This window comes from Eutrigla gurnardus, assembly GCF_963514095.1.
Source record: "Eutrigla gurnardus genome assembly, chromosome: 15".
Lineage (NCBI taxonomy): Eukaryota > Metazoa > Chordata > Actinopteri > Perciformes > Triglidae > Eutrigla > Eutrigla gurnardus.
In genome coordinates this window covers 20978565-20994253 of record NC_139938.1, presented here as the reverse complement: position 1 = coordinate 20994253, position 15689 = coordinate 20978565, and the positions used below count along the sequence as shown (strand labels likewise).

At 40.6% G+C, this 15689-nt stretch overlaps 2 protein-coding genes across 2 annotated transcripts; both read left to right on the top strand.

Annotated features, from left to right (window-relative positions):
- Window positions 1-2229: 2229 nt before the first annotated feature.
- On the top strand, window positions 2230-3039 carry LOC311025277 (odorant receptor 131-2-like; the record flags this gene model as incomplete). Its single annotated transcript, XM_084028128.1, has 1 exon — window positions 2230-3039. One exon carries the CDS (start codon window positions 2230-2232, stop codon window positions 3037-3039), a length of 810 nt encoding a protein of 269 aa, XP_083884254.1.
- An 11468-nt stretch (window positions 3040-14507) lies between these two features.
- LOC311025275 (odorant receptor 131-2-like) lies at window positions 14508-15333 on the top strand (the record flags this gene model as incomplete). The annotated part of the gene is made up of 1 exon (XM_084028123.1): window positions 14508-15333. The coding sequence occupies exon 1, from the start codon at window positions 14524-14526 to the stop codon at window positions 15331-15333; it is 810 nt and encodes a 269-aa protein (XP_083884249.1). The 5' UTR covers window positions 14508-14523.
- Between the last annotated feature and the right edge of the window lie 356 nt (window positions 15334-15689).

Genomic DNA, 15689 nt, shown 5'->3' with positions numbered 1-15689 from the left:
AATATTAATGCTATTAGACCTCAGTGCTGCATTTGACACTGTCGACCACTCAATACTCTTGGACAGGTTGAAAACTGGGTGGGGCTCTCAGGCACAGTCTTAAACTGGTTCAAGTCATATCTACAAGATAGGAACTATTTTGTTTCCATTGGCGACTTTGTATCAGAACCTACCAATGTAACGTGTGGAGTCCCCCAAGGTTCAATCTTGGGGCCGACTTTATTCAACATCTACAGTACATGCTCCCACTAGGACAAATCATGCAAAATAATAACATTGACCACCATTGCTATGCCGATGACACCCAAATCTATGTAGCACCAAACGACTATCGCCCCAAAGATCTTCTGTGCCAGTGCATTGAGCAAGTCAAAGACTGGATGTGCCAAAACTTCCTACAAATACATGAGGACAAAACTGAGATAATTGTTTTTGGTGCTAAAAAAGAAAGCTTTAAAGTAATTCAACACCTTCACTCTCTGTCCCTGAAAACCTCAAACAAAGCCAGAAATCTTAGGGTTATTATGGATTCTGATTTACATTTCGACAGTCACGTTAAATCAGTAACAAAATCAGCCTACTATCACCTAAAAAATGTAGCAAGACTTAGAGGGCTCATGTCAGCTCAAGACTTAGAAAAACTTGTACATGCCTTTATTACTAGTAGGCTAGACTACTGTAATGGTCTCCTTGCAGGTCTTCCGAAAAAAACTGTCAGGCAGCTACAGCTTGTTCAGAACGCTGCTGCTAGAGTTCTTACAAAGACCAAAAAATGTGAGCACATTACACCAATTCTTAAATCCTTACATTGGCTCCCTGTATGTCAGAGGATTGATTTCAAAATCCTCCTGCTCACATATAAATCACTACATGGTCTAGGACCGAAGTATATCACTGATATGCTCCCACTACATAAGCCTTCTAGACCACTAAGATCTTCTGAGACCAATCTGTTAGTGATTCCCAGAGTAAACAACAATCACGGGAGAGCATCATTTAGTCACTATGCAACAAATGGCTGGAATAAACTTCCTGAAGATGTAAGACTTGCCCCAACTCTGACCACTTTTAAAACTAGACTGAAAACGTTTATGTTCACCATAGCTTTCTGCTAAATCTTTTAATGTCTGCATTGTTTTTAATTATTGCAAATTTGTTTTTATTCTCCTTTCTTTCTGTAATGCATTTTTAAATTTGCCTTTATTTTCTTTTAACTCTTCTATTTTTTTTTTTTTCACTTTGTTGTATGATGTGAAGCACTTTGAGTCTGCCTTGTGTATGAAATGTGCTTTACAAATAAAGTTGCCTTGCCTTGCCTTTTTTAATTGTGTCTGTGTATGTGTTGCTATATGTATTTGTATGTGTCTTTTAATGGACAATGATTCTGGCAATTAAAGTTGATTGATTGACTGATTGAATGTGAATGAATCTCATGTCCATGTTTTACAGTCGTTAAAAGGTATTTGGCTTATAGGAGTTTCGTTAGCTGGTACTATTTTAATTGGAAGTACCAATTGTTTAAAAATGATACGTTTTCATAGACAAAATAAATTACATACGAACCAAAAAATCATGACTAATTATATATTCCTAATTTTTCTTCCTAAATCAGAAAACCACTCGTGTCATATCTACAAAGAGAAATATGATGACATGGACTAGGGTATAGAGAAATAAATTTGAAATGATTACATCACCCATTACAGATCCAGTTGCCATGTTAAATGTGTGATGATATCACGTGAAGTGGGTGTGAGGATTGAGTTCTTAAAATGCATGTGATGCCAGACAAACCCTGCAGACCAGTTCTGCTCACGTGGAGTCAGGTATGGCATCCAACATGTTAACCGTCACTGGGTAAATTAATGCATGTGGGTCACTTTCTGTTTTGCCTGTGAACTCAATAGACATGACTGTGAAAACAATGGGATTTTTACTTTTCTGAGAGCGCAATTTGCGCAAGATTCATTTTGTTTCTGTGTTGTACTTAAATATGGATTCAATAGAGTTGGAAGGTCTGAAATGCTATTTCAGGTAATTTAAATGTGGATAGAAAGATGCTCATCTCAATTTCAAGTGGCTCCCATAATTGGTTGTACTATGTTGTATGAAACTTCCTTTCAGATGAACATCACTGTTGAACAGCAGAAACTGGGAATACTGGAAATTATGTTGTTTTCTGCTCCAATTACATTGACGTGCTGTGTGTTTCTCTTCATTAACGGGATCATGTTATTCACTTTGAGGAGTAAATTGGTGTTTCGTGAGACCTCCCGTTACATTCTTCTGTTTAACCTCCTTTGTGCAGACACCATGCAGATGGCACAGAGTCAATTACTTTACCTACTGTCTGCTTGTAGAATAACACTGACATATCCTGTATGTGGTGTTTTTGCAATGCTTGCTGCTCTCACAACTACAATCTCCCCTCTCACGCTGGTGGTGATGTCTCTGGAGAGATATGTGGCTGTGTGCTACCCACTGAGACACGCTACCATTATTACCATCAGAAACACAGCACTGGCTATTATTTTGATTTGGGCATGCAGCTCACTTAATATACTCATACAAGTTATTTTAATGTTAGATTACCCATTTCAGGACATGGTGAGTCTGCAGATGAATGATTTTTGTACCATGGAAAGAATACTTCTTGGCCGAATGTCTGATGATTATGAAAAGGTGTACACTTCAATTGTGTTTGTATCAGCTAGTGTGACAGTCACTTCCTCTTTTGTTGCTGTGGTGATAGCAGCCAGGTCAGCCTCCACAGACAAAGCTTCAGCTTGTAAGGCTCGTAACACACTGCTGCTGCATTTGTTGCAGCTGGCCCTCAGTCTCTGTTCAACTTTATACAGCCCCTTGGTTACTGCCATCTCAAAAACCACTGACAGGTTAACAATGGTACAAATCTATAGTATGCTTTATGTGTGTTTCATCCTTTTCCCCAGATGTCTGAGTGCTCTCATCTATGGCATCAAAGACAAGGCCATCAGATCTAACTTCATGTATCATCTATGTTGTTCAATAAAACTGTAGGTCTCAAAAATGCGTAGGTGTTTTATAGTAATAATTGAAATATAGCAAAATATGTGGACATTTTTGTTTGCCATGTTGAATGTGTTTTTTACTGTTCGGAATTTAAAAAAAGGGGGGGATACAGTGTTGGTGTTTGATATTCATATGTACAAATACTTCTGTTACAAACATGGGAAGGAACAAAAGTCAAGGAACTCAATAAACAACATCTTCAATTAGTGTAAATGTACTGTCTATAAACAGGTCCTTTAAGGCTTGGTTTTTGTTTGATATTCAACAGTCGGTGTGATTTAAATTCATGTTAATGTAAATATTCTTGAGTGTTTAATTTGTAATTTTATCCGCTATTAAACCGAAATTATGAACTTCACATGTTTCAAGTATTTACATTGTTGTGTTTTCTGTGCAGTTATGTCATTTGTGTAGTTTATTTTTTATTTTTGTGTATGTTAATCCAGAGCTAAAATCCCGCAAGTAATATTCATTGAGAACCGTTCAAGGTTCAGCAGCCCAATGGTGTAGTTCCTCTTTAAGAGATGGGTGAATGTGGGTCCATGTGACCGGTGTTTACTCCGTGAAAAGGAAGCGCAAGAGTAGTTTCTTTGTACTGACTTTCAACCCGGTATGCAGCCACTTGGTAAGCTCTCTTAAGTTCTTGTTTTCTTGTGTGCTTTCATGTTGTACGCTTCATGTTGTCTGCTAACGCTATGCTGTATCGTCGCTCTGTGTTTTGTCCGCTCCCCTGTATTGTACGTTAAAGCAAACGCGATAACGCTATGCTCCGGTAGATCCAAGCAGTTAAGTTACTGACAATAGAAGTTAAAAGTTAATGAAATGGTGAAGCTGTGGCACATAAAGATAATATTTGGATTTATAACGTTGTTGTTCCATCCGTGTTTATCCATACTTGTTTGTTTAGTTTTGATAAGTGAATCACAGGGACCGGCACTTGACGTGGGGGCTGCACTTCCTGGTTTGCCGCGGGGCGTCATGGGAGCTGTAGTTTTTGTTCACGGAGAAAGGTTGAATGCACTTTTGCATGGGTTTTCGTTATTGAACATGGTGTATAATGCTTGACATTTGAAACGTGTACATGAAAGATTATGAATTATTATTGTTATATATTTGTATTTTGATTAATGCAGTTAATTAATGAAGTTTATGCTATTGTTAGTTGAATTATATTTTGATATTTGTCATGAGATATAGATATGTTATTTATTATTGATTATTGTTATTGACCTATTACGGTGAGTGAGCTGTGATGTTTGTGCTATGTGCATAATAAGTGAAATGTTGCACTCCTTACTTTTCAGATTATTACCTGCTTCCCTTTTTAAAAATAAACAAGCAAAAAGTGGAATGCTGAGTAATTTCTTTTGTACACCGGGTTGCCCTTTCCGTGGGGAGAAAAACGGAACATAATAGTATATACCATATTTTAATGTGACCTCAACCCAAGATAATTACATGCAGGTTTATATGAATCGAGAACTGTACCAGTTTTTGCATTTCTTTAAAATCTCATTGAAATGGTAGTTAGTCATCAATAACCACAAATTTTGTGTTAGAAATGACACGAAAGCGCAGTACTTATTTTTAACTATTTGACCTGTCATCAGACCCAGCTGTGGACAAAAGGCTGTTCCATCATTAATCTATTCCTACTTACCTGCAACCCACTTTCTCTAACCTGACGTATCTTTAATTTCAGGTTGTAGGAGATTAAAACACAGCAGTGAATAAAGATAAAGATCGGAGGAACCAGATACGTTTCCAGCAATATATACACTCACCGGCCACTTTATTAGGTACACCTGTCCAACTGCTCGTTAAAGTGTAAGAGCGGCGAAAATGGACCCCATAGTCTTTTTCGCCATGAAAAAACATAAAATAAGCCATCCAGAAATTTTTTTCCAGTGATCACCCATGTATCGAGAAAGCCTTGAAAGACGCTAACAGCCCCAAAGCGCTAACACTAATTAGATTGGGGCGATGAGCCCAACACATCGCAACGGCATATTTTAACCACTAATATTGCTCAAAATAGCACCAAACCCCTTCAGTAGCATGATAAGGGTCCTTACACATAAAACCAACACCAACAACGTAGTTAGCGAACCCGGAGTTTATTAAAAAGGACTGTTTTGAAAGACTTACTCAACTTCCAGGTACTCTCATAGTATAGTCCGTACAAGTCGATTATCGAATGCAATGCAACAGGAGATGATTTGTTCCAGCAAAACATGTAAACGTTGTGGTTTAATTTCCGTGTCAACACTCGATAGACATCATCACATACAGCCAAGTAATGCATTTTCCATGGAATTATAAATGCCAAGACTTTTCTCATTGAACTGAACTCCAGGGCATTCGGTAATCGACTTGTATGGACTACCTGTCAACATGGACCTACTGGTAAGGCACAGACTTGTAAACTAGTCTTTTTTAATAAACTCCAGGTTCGCTAACTACGTTGTTGGTGCTTAGTTTTATGTGTAAGGACCTTATCATGCTACTGAAGAGGTTTGGTGCTATTTTGAGCAATATTAGTGGTTAGAATATGCCGTTGTGGATGCGTTAGGCGCATCGCCCCAATCTAATCAGTGTATGGGGCTGTTAGCGTCTTTCTCGATACATGGGTGATCACTGAAAAAAAATGTCTGGATGGCTTATTTGATGTTTTTTCATGGCGAAAAAGACTATGGGGTCCATTTTCGCCGGTCTTACACTTTAACGCAAATTTCTAATCAGCCAATCACGGAACTCAATGCATTTAGGCATGTAGACATGGTCAAGACGATCTGCTGCAGTTCAAACCGAGCATCAAAATGGGGAAGAAAGGTGATTTAAGTGACTTTGAACGTGGCATGGTTGTTGGTGCCAGACGGGCTGGTCTGAGTATTTCAGAAACTTCTGATCTACTGGGATTTTCACACACAACCATCTCTAGGGTTTACAGAGAATGGTCCGAAAAAGAGAAAATATCCAGTGAGCGACAGTTCTGTGGGCGCAAATGCCTTGTTGATGCCAGAGGTCAGAGGAGAATGGCCAGACTGGTTTGAGCTGATAGTAAGGCAACAGTAACTCAAATAACCACTCGTTACTGCAGGTATGCAGAAGTGCATCTCTGAACGCACAGCACGTCGAACCTTGAGGCGGATGGGCTACAGCAGCAGAAGACCACACCGGGTGCCACTCCTGTCAGCTAAGAACAGGAAACTGAGGCTACAATTCACACAGGCTCACCAAAATTACACAATAGGAGATTGGAAAAACGTTGCCTGGTCTGATGAGTCTCGATTTTTTTGCTGCGACATTCGGATGGTAGGGTCAGAATTTGGCGTCAACAACATGAAAGCATGGATCCATCCTGCCTTGTATCAACGGTTCAGGCTGGTGGTGGTGGTGTAATGGTGTGGGGGATATTTTATTGGCACACTTTGGGCTCATTAGTACCAATTGAGCATCGTGTCAATGCCAAAGCCTACCTGAGTATTGTTGCTGACCATGTCCATCCCTTTATGACCACAGTGTACCCATCTTCTGATGGCTACTTCCAGCAGGATAACGCGCCATGTCATAAAGCGTGAATCATCTCAGACTGGTTTCTTGAACATGACAATGAGTTCACTGTACTCAAATGGCCTCCACAGTCACCAGATCTCAATCCAATAGAGCACCTTTGGGATGTGGTGGAACGGGAGATTCACATCATAGATGTGCAGCCGACAAATCTGCAGCAACTGCGTGATGCTATCATGTCAATATGGACCAAACTCTCTGAGGAGTGTTTCCAGTACCTTGTTGAATCTATGCCACGAAGGATTAAGGCAGTTCTGAAGGCAAAAGGGGGTCCAACCCGGTACTAGCAAGGTGTACCTAATAAAGTGGCCGGTGAGTGTAAGTACTTAGGTGCATTACTGGCTCAATTTATTCTAAATTAATTCATATTAGCTGGGAACGGTTGACTTAAACCTGCCGAGAATCTTGATGAGCCTACGAGACTTGCAATGTTAGACTATTCAGACTCGGTCCTGCCAACAATTGATTACCACATGAACCATGACACTTTGCAAATGCAAAAGTCACTCACTCAAAAGCCAGTCTCCTCAAGTCATTTTTAAAGCATGCATTGCATCATTCAACAACACTTTACGTACACACAAAAGTACAAAGTGTGAACTCATCAAATAGCACAAGTCTATCGCTAATCTACTAGACTACATCTTTTCATGAGCATAATCTTCTTAATGCACTCAAACATTGCAACGGTTTATGAGATTGGTTCAAAATCTAACAGCATTTCTTTTGGCAAGTGAGCTATGACGAGACACTGAGGGCCCTAGTTTCGTACACCAGGCGCAGTCGGGGCGCAGCACACCTGCTCCACGCCGACGGGGTGTGTCCGCCTGGACTTTGCAAGTTTCGTGCACGGCGCAGTCTAGCGCAGGCACTCCTCCCGTCACTCCGACCCCCGCAAGTGGGAAAGAGGGAGGAGAGAATGCGTGAGTGGGAGACGAGGAGAGAAGGCGTGGAGTGGGATTAACACAGCCGATTCAGATCTTCACCAATCAAATGAGCTCCTCTCCTCACCTTTAATGCGCCAAGGCAGGTGCAGTGCAAGTTTACCGCCTAAAGCATAACCATCCGATGAAGTTTTCCCAGCTGGGGAAAAAATACTACAGATGGGACATCCCCACAATCACGCTGGCGTTTAGTCGACAACAAAGTACAAACAGGACAGTGCAAAAAGGTGCTCACAGACTGTAGTTCGCTTCATCGCTAAAGAGATGCTGCCCTTTAGTATCGTTCAAATAGTTAAACTACACGGGGAACGGAGGCGCATTGTCAGTAGGCAGGGTGCAGCAGGGTGTTTTACCTGCTACACAGACTGTCTGTAACGTGTGGCAGCTGCCAGCTTCACTGTGTGCATGTTAGTTAACATCCAATTTATTTATTGTTTCGGTTGTGTGTGTTTTTATTCAAGTGCATTTTTTGTTAAAATAGATTGAGAGTCCATTTTATTTATTGTTATTATTGTTATATTTTAAATGTTTTCCAGTTCTCATGTTAAATATTCTTTAGAAATAAATGTTTTGATCTTTGAAAGGGCGTACTTGCATTATTATGCCATTATCATTATATCAGTTGAAAATGGTCTCGAAACGGCAATATTATCGCTTATCGCAATCGACCATGTCCCTTTTGTCACGTTACTTGATGTCACGCCGGTGAGGTAATGTCTCGTCTTGGGTTTTTGTCTTGTCATTTCCTGTTTTATTTTGAAAATAACTCCCCTCTCGTTTCAGGTCACTTGCCCTTCCTCATGTGTTCCCTTGTCTGATGTCATCCCTGATCCCTGATTGTTGTCACCTGTTGCCCATTATCCCTCTGTGTATTTAAGTCTGCGTCTCCCCTTGTCTTGTGCCAGTTCGTCCTACGTCTCTCGTCACGTCATGTTCCAAGCCATCTCAGTTTGTAGTGTTAGTTTATTTTTTAGAGTTAGTCTTTTCCTTCTCTGTCTTTTGTTTTGCACTTTTGCCACCTGTTGAGTTTTTTGAATAAAGACCATTTTTTTCACACTGCCTCTGCATCTGAGTCCTCCCTCCTTGCCCGAAACCTGACATTTGATTGTGCTCACAAATGAAGATGTGATGTTATACTATGGAAGAACTGATGGTCTTTCAGGTGATGTATATAAACCCAGAGATGCAAATTTGTGCTCTGATGTGAATTGTAATGATAGCTCTCACTGTAAGGACCTCTGTAAGTATAATTGAATTCTAGGAGCTAAGTATGAGGCCACTAGGCCATGCTTTACTTACTCTAATAAGAGTCAGCGCATCATGCCAGGGTGGAATTAGCATGTGGATTCTCATCATGCTGAAGCTAAGAATGCATACAAGGCCTGGGTCCTGGCAGGTAGGGCCAGAGAGGGGCCTGTCTTGGTTGGCAACACCCTGGTAAACCATCTTATGTATGCTGACGATTTAGCTAGCTTTTCTCCTAGCAGTGCTAGGTTTCAACAGATGCTGAATATATAGTACTGAGTATGGTGTCAAATATGTCAAACACATGCATGCTATTTTAATCTGTAAAAAAAAGGGATAAGGGTCTAATCCTCCCATCTTTTTACCTGGCAGGGCCAGCTTTAACTGTAAGCCACAAAACTAAATGTCTGGGTCACATCATCACAGATCAAATGTGATGATGATGACATATTTAGGCAGCGCCGCATGTTATATGCACAAGCTAACATGCTGGTTAGGAAATTCCACTAGTGCTCAGATAATGTAAAGATAAGCCTTTTTAAGGCATACTGTACTCTTCAGTATACTGCCCCCTTGTGGACCAAGTTTAAAAAGTCTAGCCTCCAGAAATTTCAAGTTGCCTATGATGATACTGCTCAAAAAACCAAGGTGGATCAGTGCAAATGAACTATTCTGTATGGTAGGAGTCAACACAATTCATGCACTGTTGAGAAATTTGATGTACAAATTTATTTGCTGACTGAATGGTTCATGACATTTTATTATTATGCTGCTGTCAAATCCTGGACTGCGATACCAGTCACCCATGCGATACCCATGTGGAAACATTGGCATATTTGTCTTTTTTGTCTGGTAAGCAAAAGGCACCCTGGAGAAAAGCTGCTGTTGTGACAGCCCAGAGAAGAGAGTGCAGGAAGGCTGAACGAATCTGGCGGAGTACTAAACTTCATATTCACAATGACATCTATAAAGAGAGCCTCCGGGCCTACAATTTAGTCTTAAAAAGTGCGAGAGAAACATACTTCTCCAATATCATAAACAACAACACTAATAAGGCGAAAACCCTATTTGCAACTGTTGACAGACTGACCAACCCCCCAACACAAGCTAAACTCCATTCCACGCAGAAATGCAATGAGTTTGCATTCTTTTATATGTTGGGGTTGTAGCAGGAGCAGATTTGGTTATCAACAGTTAACTATCAATATCAATATGATTATCGGTATTAATAATTATATTTAATATATTATCATGATATAATCATGAATAAACGGGGCACCACCCTGGGATCAGGGAAAAGATAACCTAAAACTGTATTCAGTCTCAATATAAAGGTTTTATACTCACATGCCAATCATCGTGATCATTGGCATGGAAGCATAAAAACAATCTAACAATTAAGAAGGGCGTGAAATTCAAGCACTAGCCTTCACAACCTGCTGTTATCCAGTGACATATACACAACAAGTACAAGAGACCGCTAGTTATAATATAATAAGATATATTTAAATCAGTAATAATGATCACAATCAATAACACTGCAATTAACAAAGCCTTATTACCTAACTACCTAACACACAAAGCTAAGCTAAACAAAGGGAGAGACACACGTGGAGTGTGTGTGTGTGCGTATGTGCGTGCGTGCGTGCGTGCATGTGCTTGTGTGTGCGTGCGTGTCGAGAGAGAGAGAGCGAGGGAGAGAGAGGGATGGCTATGTGCGGCCACCAGATGGAGCTATTCCTTGCAGCGTTCAGGGGCGGAGCCACTGACGTCCGATGGGGTAGCGAGAGAGAGAGAGAGGTGGAGAGATGGCCGAGTGCAGCCACAGGATGTAGCTATGTCCCTAGCGTCCGCCGGGAACAGCTGGCTTAGGACACGTGTGTGCGGCGTGTATGTGTGTGTGTGTGTTAGCGGGACACAAACAAAGAGAGAGAGAATGCGCGAGCGATATTCTGAGGCTCAGAAGGCATGCCGTTATCACACGGGCGCGCGTGAATGAACTGGCGTTTATTCCGCGAGACCGGTCTTTTAACTGATAGTAGAGGCTTTCTGAGCTCGCGAATATGGCGGAGGTTAGTCGGAAACACTGTTACAGAAATCGACCCAGCTGCGTGGGTACACGATCAGCATTCACATACAGCATCACATGAACAAACGGACTCGGCGGTCCGCGATCAGAACTTAAAACACATTAACAAGAATTACAAGCATGTCCTACACTATCGAATCTCTGCTTCTGCCCAGACAAATAGCCTCTTACTTTTGTCGATGTGAGATGCGTCGATGTGAGGGTTTCGTCCCTCACATCAGGGTAGTTCGTGGGCGCTCGTTCAGCGCCGGATCCAATTGGTTGAAGAAAACCATTAGTTATTCTTCCTTCTGCAGGGAAATGAGGAACAATCGCGGGGCTCGGCGATTTAGTCAGCTGATTTCAGACAAAGACGGGTCGAGTTATCCATTCTGCTGGCAGCTGGGACGAAGAAAGTTTTTCTTCTTACCGCGGGGAACGGGAGAGTCGCGCTGTCGCGGTGGTCTCCTCGGGATCCAAAATTATAAACAAAAGAAAAATAAAACGAGTAGAGAAAAAGAGGGGTAAAACAGTCTGTTGCTCGTCCAGCGAGTTTGGGGGAAAGACTGCGGCCTAGGACAAAGGAAAACGTTGCAGACGTAATGTTCACCTCCTGGTGTAACGCGAGTTACGTTGGAGAGAGGAGGTTCTTCTGGTGGCGCCAGGATTTATAGCTCACGGCTGGTCCGGGGGACCCCCTGGAGTCCCATGCAGTTGTCAGCCAATAGGGCACCAGTTGTGTGACGTCAGATCTCGCGTCCAGGTGGAGGTGACACTAAAATGGTGGTTGTAGTTTTTATCTCCTTTGTTCCTTTGTCCGGCCGCATTGTGTAGGCTTTGTAGGCCGCATTGTGTAGTCCTAACGGTTAGGTCCCAATAATAAAATTGAAGGCATCAGACGCGCCATCAATATCTCAAACAAAAAAGTTGGATCACCACCCTGTTCAGGCAAAAGTAACACAGCAATAATGGCAAGCTTTAATGCCATAGACTCTAAAACTCTAGTGGAAATGGTGACAAATCTAAAATCATCCACCTGCTGCCTTGATGCTTTACCTACCAACTTTTTTAAGAATGTTTTTGACTGCCTATCAATAGAGGTATTGCAAATAGTTAATAACTCCATTCAATCAGGCAATTTCCCAAAGGCCTTCAAAACTGCAGTCATTAAACCTCTTCTAAAAAAGCGGAGCCTAGATGCCTCTATTATCAACAACTACAGACCAATTTCAAATCTACCCTTCATAAGTAAAATAATTGAGAAAGTTGTCCTCCAACAACTAAATCACTTCCTGGCTTCAACTGGCTGCCACAACAACTTCCAGTCAGGATTTCGACCTTTTCATAGCACCGAGACGGCCCTTATTAAAGTTGTAAATGACATCCGTCTTAACACAGACTCTGGCAAAACTTAAATATTAATGCTATTAGACCTCAGTGCTGCATTTGACACTGTCGACCACTCAATACTCTTGGACAGGTTGGAAAACTGGGTGGGGCTCTCAGGCACAGTCTTAAACTGGTTCAAGTCATATCTACAAGATAGGAACTATTTTGTTTCCATTGGCGACTTTGTATCAGAACCTACCAATGTAACGTGTGGAGTCCCCCAAGGTTCAATCTTGGGGCCGACTTTATTCAACATCTACAGAACATGCTCCCACTAGGACAAATCATGCAAAATAATAACATTGACCACCATTGCTATGCCGATGACACCCAAATCTATGTAGCACTATCACCAAACGACTATCGCCCCATAGATCTTCTGTGCCAGTGCATTGAGCAAGTCAAAGACTGGATGTGCCAAAACTTCCTACAACTAAATGAGGACAAAACTGAGATAATTGTTTTTGGTGCTAAAAAAGAAAGGTTTAAAGTAATTCAACACCTTCACTCTCTGTCCCTGAAAACCTCAAACAAAGCCAGAAATCTTGTGGTTATTATGGATTCTGATTTACATTTCGACAGTCACGTTAAATCAGTAACAAAATCAGCCTACTATCACCTAAAAAATGTAGCAAGACTTAGAGGGCTCATGTCAGCTCAAGACTTAGAAAAACGTGTACATGCCTTGATTACTAGTAGGCTAGACTACTGTAATGGTCTCCTTGCAGGTCTTCCGAAAAAAACTGTCAGGCAGCTACAGCTTGTTCAGAACGCTGCTGCTAGAGTTCTTACAAAGACCAAAAAATGTGAGCACATTACACCAATTCTTAAATCCTTGCATTGGCTCCCTGTATGTCAGAGGATTGATTTCAAAATCCTCCTGCTCACATATAAATCACTACATGGTCTAGGACCGAAGGATATCACTGATATGCTCCCACTACATAAGCCTTCTAGACCACTAAGATCTTCTGAGACCAATCTGTTAGTGATTCCCAGAGTAAACAACAATCACGGGAGAGCATCATTTAGTCACTATGCAACAAATGGCTGGAATAAACTTCCTGAAGATGTAAGACTTGCCCCAACTCTGACCACTTTTAAAACTAGACTGAAAACTTTTATGTTCACCATAGCTTTCTGCTAAATCTTTTAATGTCTGCACTGTTTTTAATTATTGCAAATTTGTTTTTATTCTCCTTTCTTTCTGTAATGCATTTTTAAATTTGCCTTTATTTTCTTTTAACTCTTCTATTTTTTTTTTTTCACTTTGTTGTATGATGTGAAGCACTTTGAGTCTGCCTTGTGTATGAAATGTGCTATACAAATAAAGTTGCCTTGCCTTGCCTTTTTTAATTGTGTCTGTGTATGTCTTGCTATATGTATTTGTATGTGTCTTTTAATGGACAATGATTCTGGCAATTAAAGTTGATTGATTGACTGATTGAATGTGAATGAATCTCATGTCCATGTTTTACAGTCGTTAAAAGGTATTTGGCTTATAGGAGTTTCGTTAGCTGGTACTATTTTAATTGGAAGTACCAATTGTTTAAAAATGATACGTTTTCATAGACAAAATAAATTACATACGAACCAAAAAATCCTGACTAATTATATATTCCTAATTTTTCTTCCTAAATCAGAAAACCACTCGTGTCATATCTACAAAGAGAAATATGATGACATGGACTAGGGTATAGAGAAATAAATTTGAAATGATTACATCACCCATTACAGATCCAGTTGCCATGTGTGATGATATCACGTGAAGTGGGTGTGAGGATTGAGTTCTTAAAATGCATGTGATGCCAGACAAACCCTGCAGACCAGTTCTGCTCACGTGGAGTCAGGTATGGCATCCAACATGTTAACCGTCACTGGGTAAATTAATGCATGTGGGTCACTTTCTGTTTTGCCTGTGAACTCAATAGACATGACTGTGAAAACAATGGGATTTTTACTTTTCTGAGAGCGCAATTTGCGCAAGATTCATTTTGTTTCTGTGTTGTACTTAAATATGGATTCAATAGAGTTGGAAGGTCTGAAATGCTATTTCAGGTAATTTAAATGTGGATAGAAAGATGCTCATCTCAATTTCAAGTGGCTCCCATAATTGGCTATACTATGTTGTATGAAACTTCATTTCAGATGAACATCACTTTTGAACAGCAGAAACTGGGAATACTGGAAATTATGTTGTTTTCTGCTCCAATTACATTGACGTGCTGTGTGTTTCTCTTCATTAACGGGATCATGTTATTCACTTTGAGGAGTAAATTGGTGTTTCGTGAGACCTCCCGTTACATTCTTTTGTTTAACCTCCTTTGTGCAGACACCATACAGATGGCACTGAGCCAATTACTTTACCTACTGTCTGCTTGTAGAATAACACTGACATATCCAGTATGTGGTGTTTTTGCCATGCTTACTGATCTAACAGGTCCAATCTCCCCTCTCACGCTGGTGGTGATGTCTCTGGAGAGATATGTGGCTGTGTGCTACCCACTGAGACATGCTACCATTATTACCATCAGAAACACAGCAGTGGCTATTATTGTGATTTGGGCCTTCAGCTTACTTAATATACTCATACTAGTTATTTTAATGTTAGATTACCCATTACAGGACATGGTGAGTCTGCAGATGAAAGATTTTTGTGCCAAGGAAAGAATACTTCTTGGCCGAATGTCTGATGATTATGAAAAGGTGTACACTTCAATTGTGTTTGTATCAGCTAGTGTGGCAGTCACTTCCTCTTTTGTTGCTGTGGTGATAGCAGCCAGGTCAGCCTCCACAGACAAAGCTTCAGCTTGTAAGGCTCGTAACACACTGCTGCTGCATTTGTTGCAGCTGGTCCTCAGTCTCTGTTCAACTTTACACAGCCCCTTGGTTACTGCCATCTCAAAAACCACTGACAGGTTATCAATGGTACGAATCCATAGTATGCTTTATGTGTGTTTCATCCTTTTCCCCAGATGTCTGAGTGCTCTCATCTATGGCATCAAAGACAAGGCCATCAGATCTAACTTCATGTATCATCTATGTTGTTCAATAAAACTGTAGTTCTCAAAAATGCGTAGGTGTTTTATAGTAATAATTGAAATATAGCAAAATATGTGTGGACATTTTTGTTTGCCATGTTGAATGTGTTTGTTACTGTTCGGAATTTAAAAAAGGGGGGGATACAGTGTTGGTGTTTGATATTCATATGTACAAATACTTCTGTTGCAAACATGGGAAGGAACAAAAGTCAAGGAACTCAATAAACAACATCTTCAAATAGTGTAAATGTACTGTCTATAAACAGGTCCTTTAAGGCTTGGTTTTTGTTTGATATTCAACAGTCGGTGTGATTTAAATTCATGTTAATGTAAATATTCTTGAGTTTTTAATTTGTAATTTTATCCGCTATTAAACCG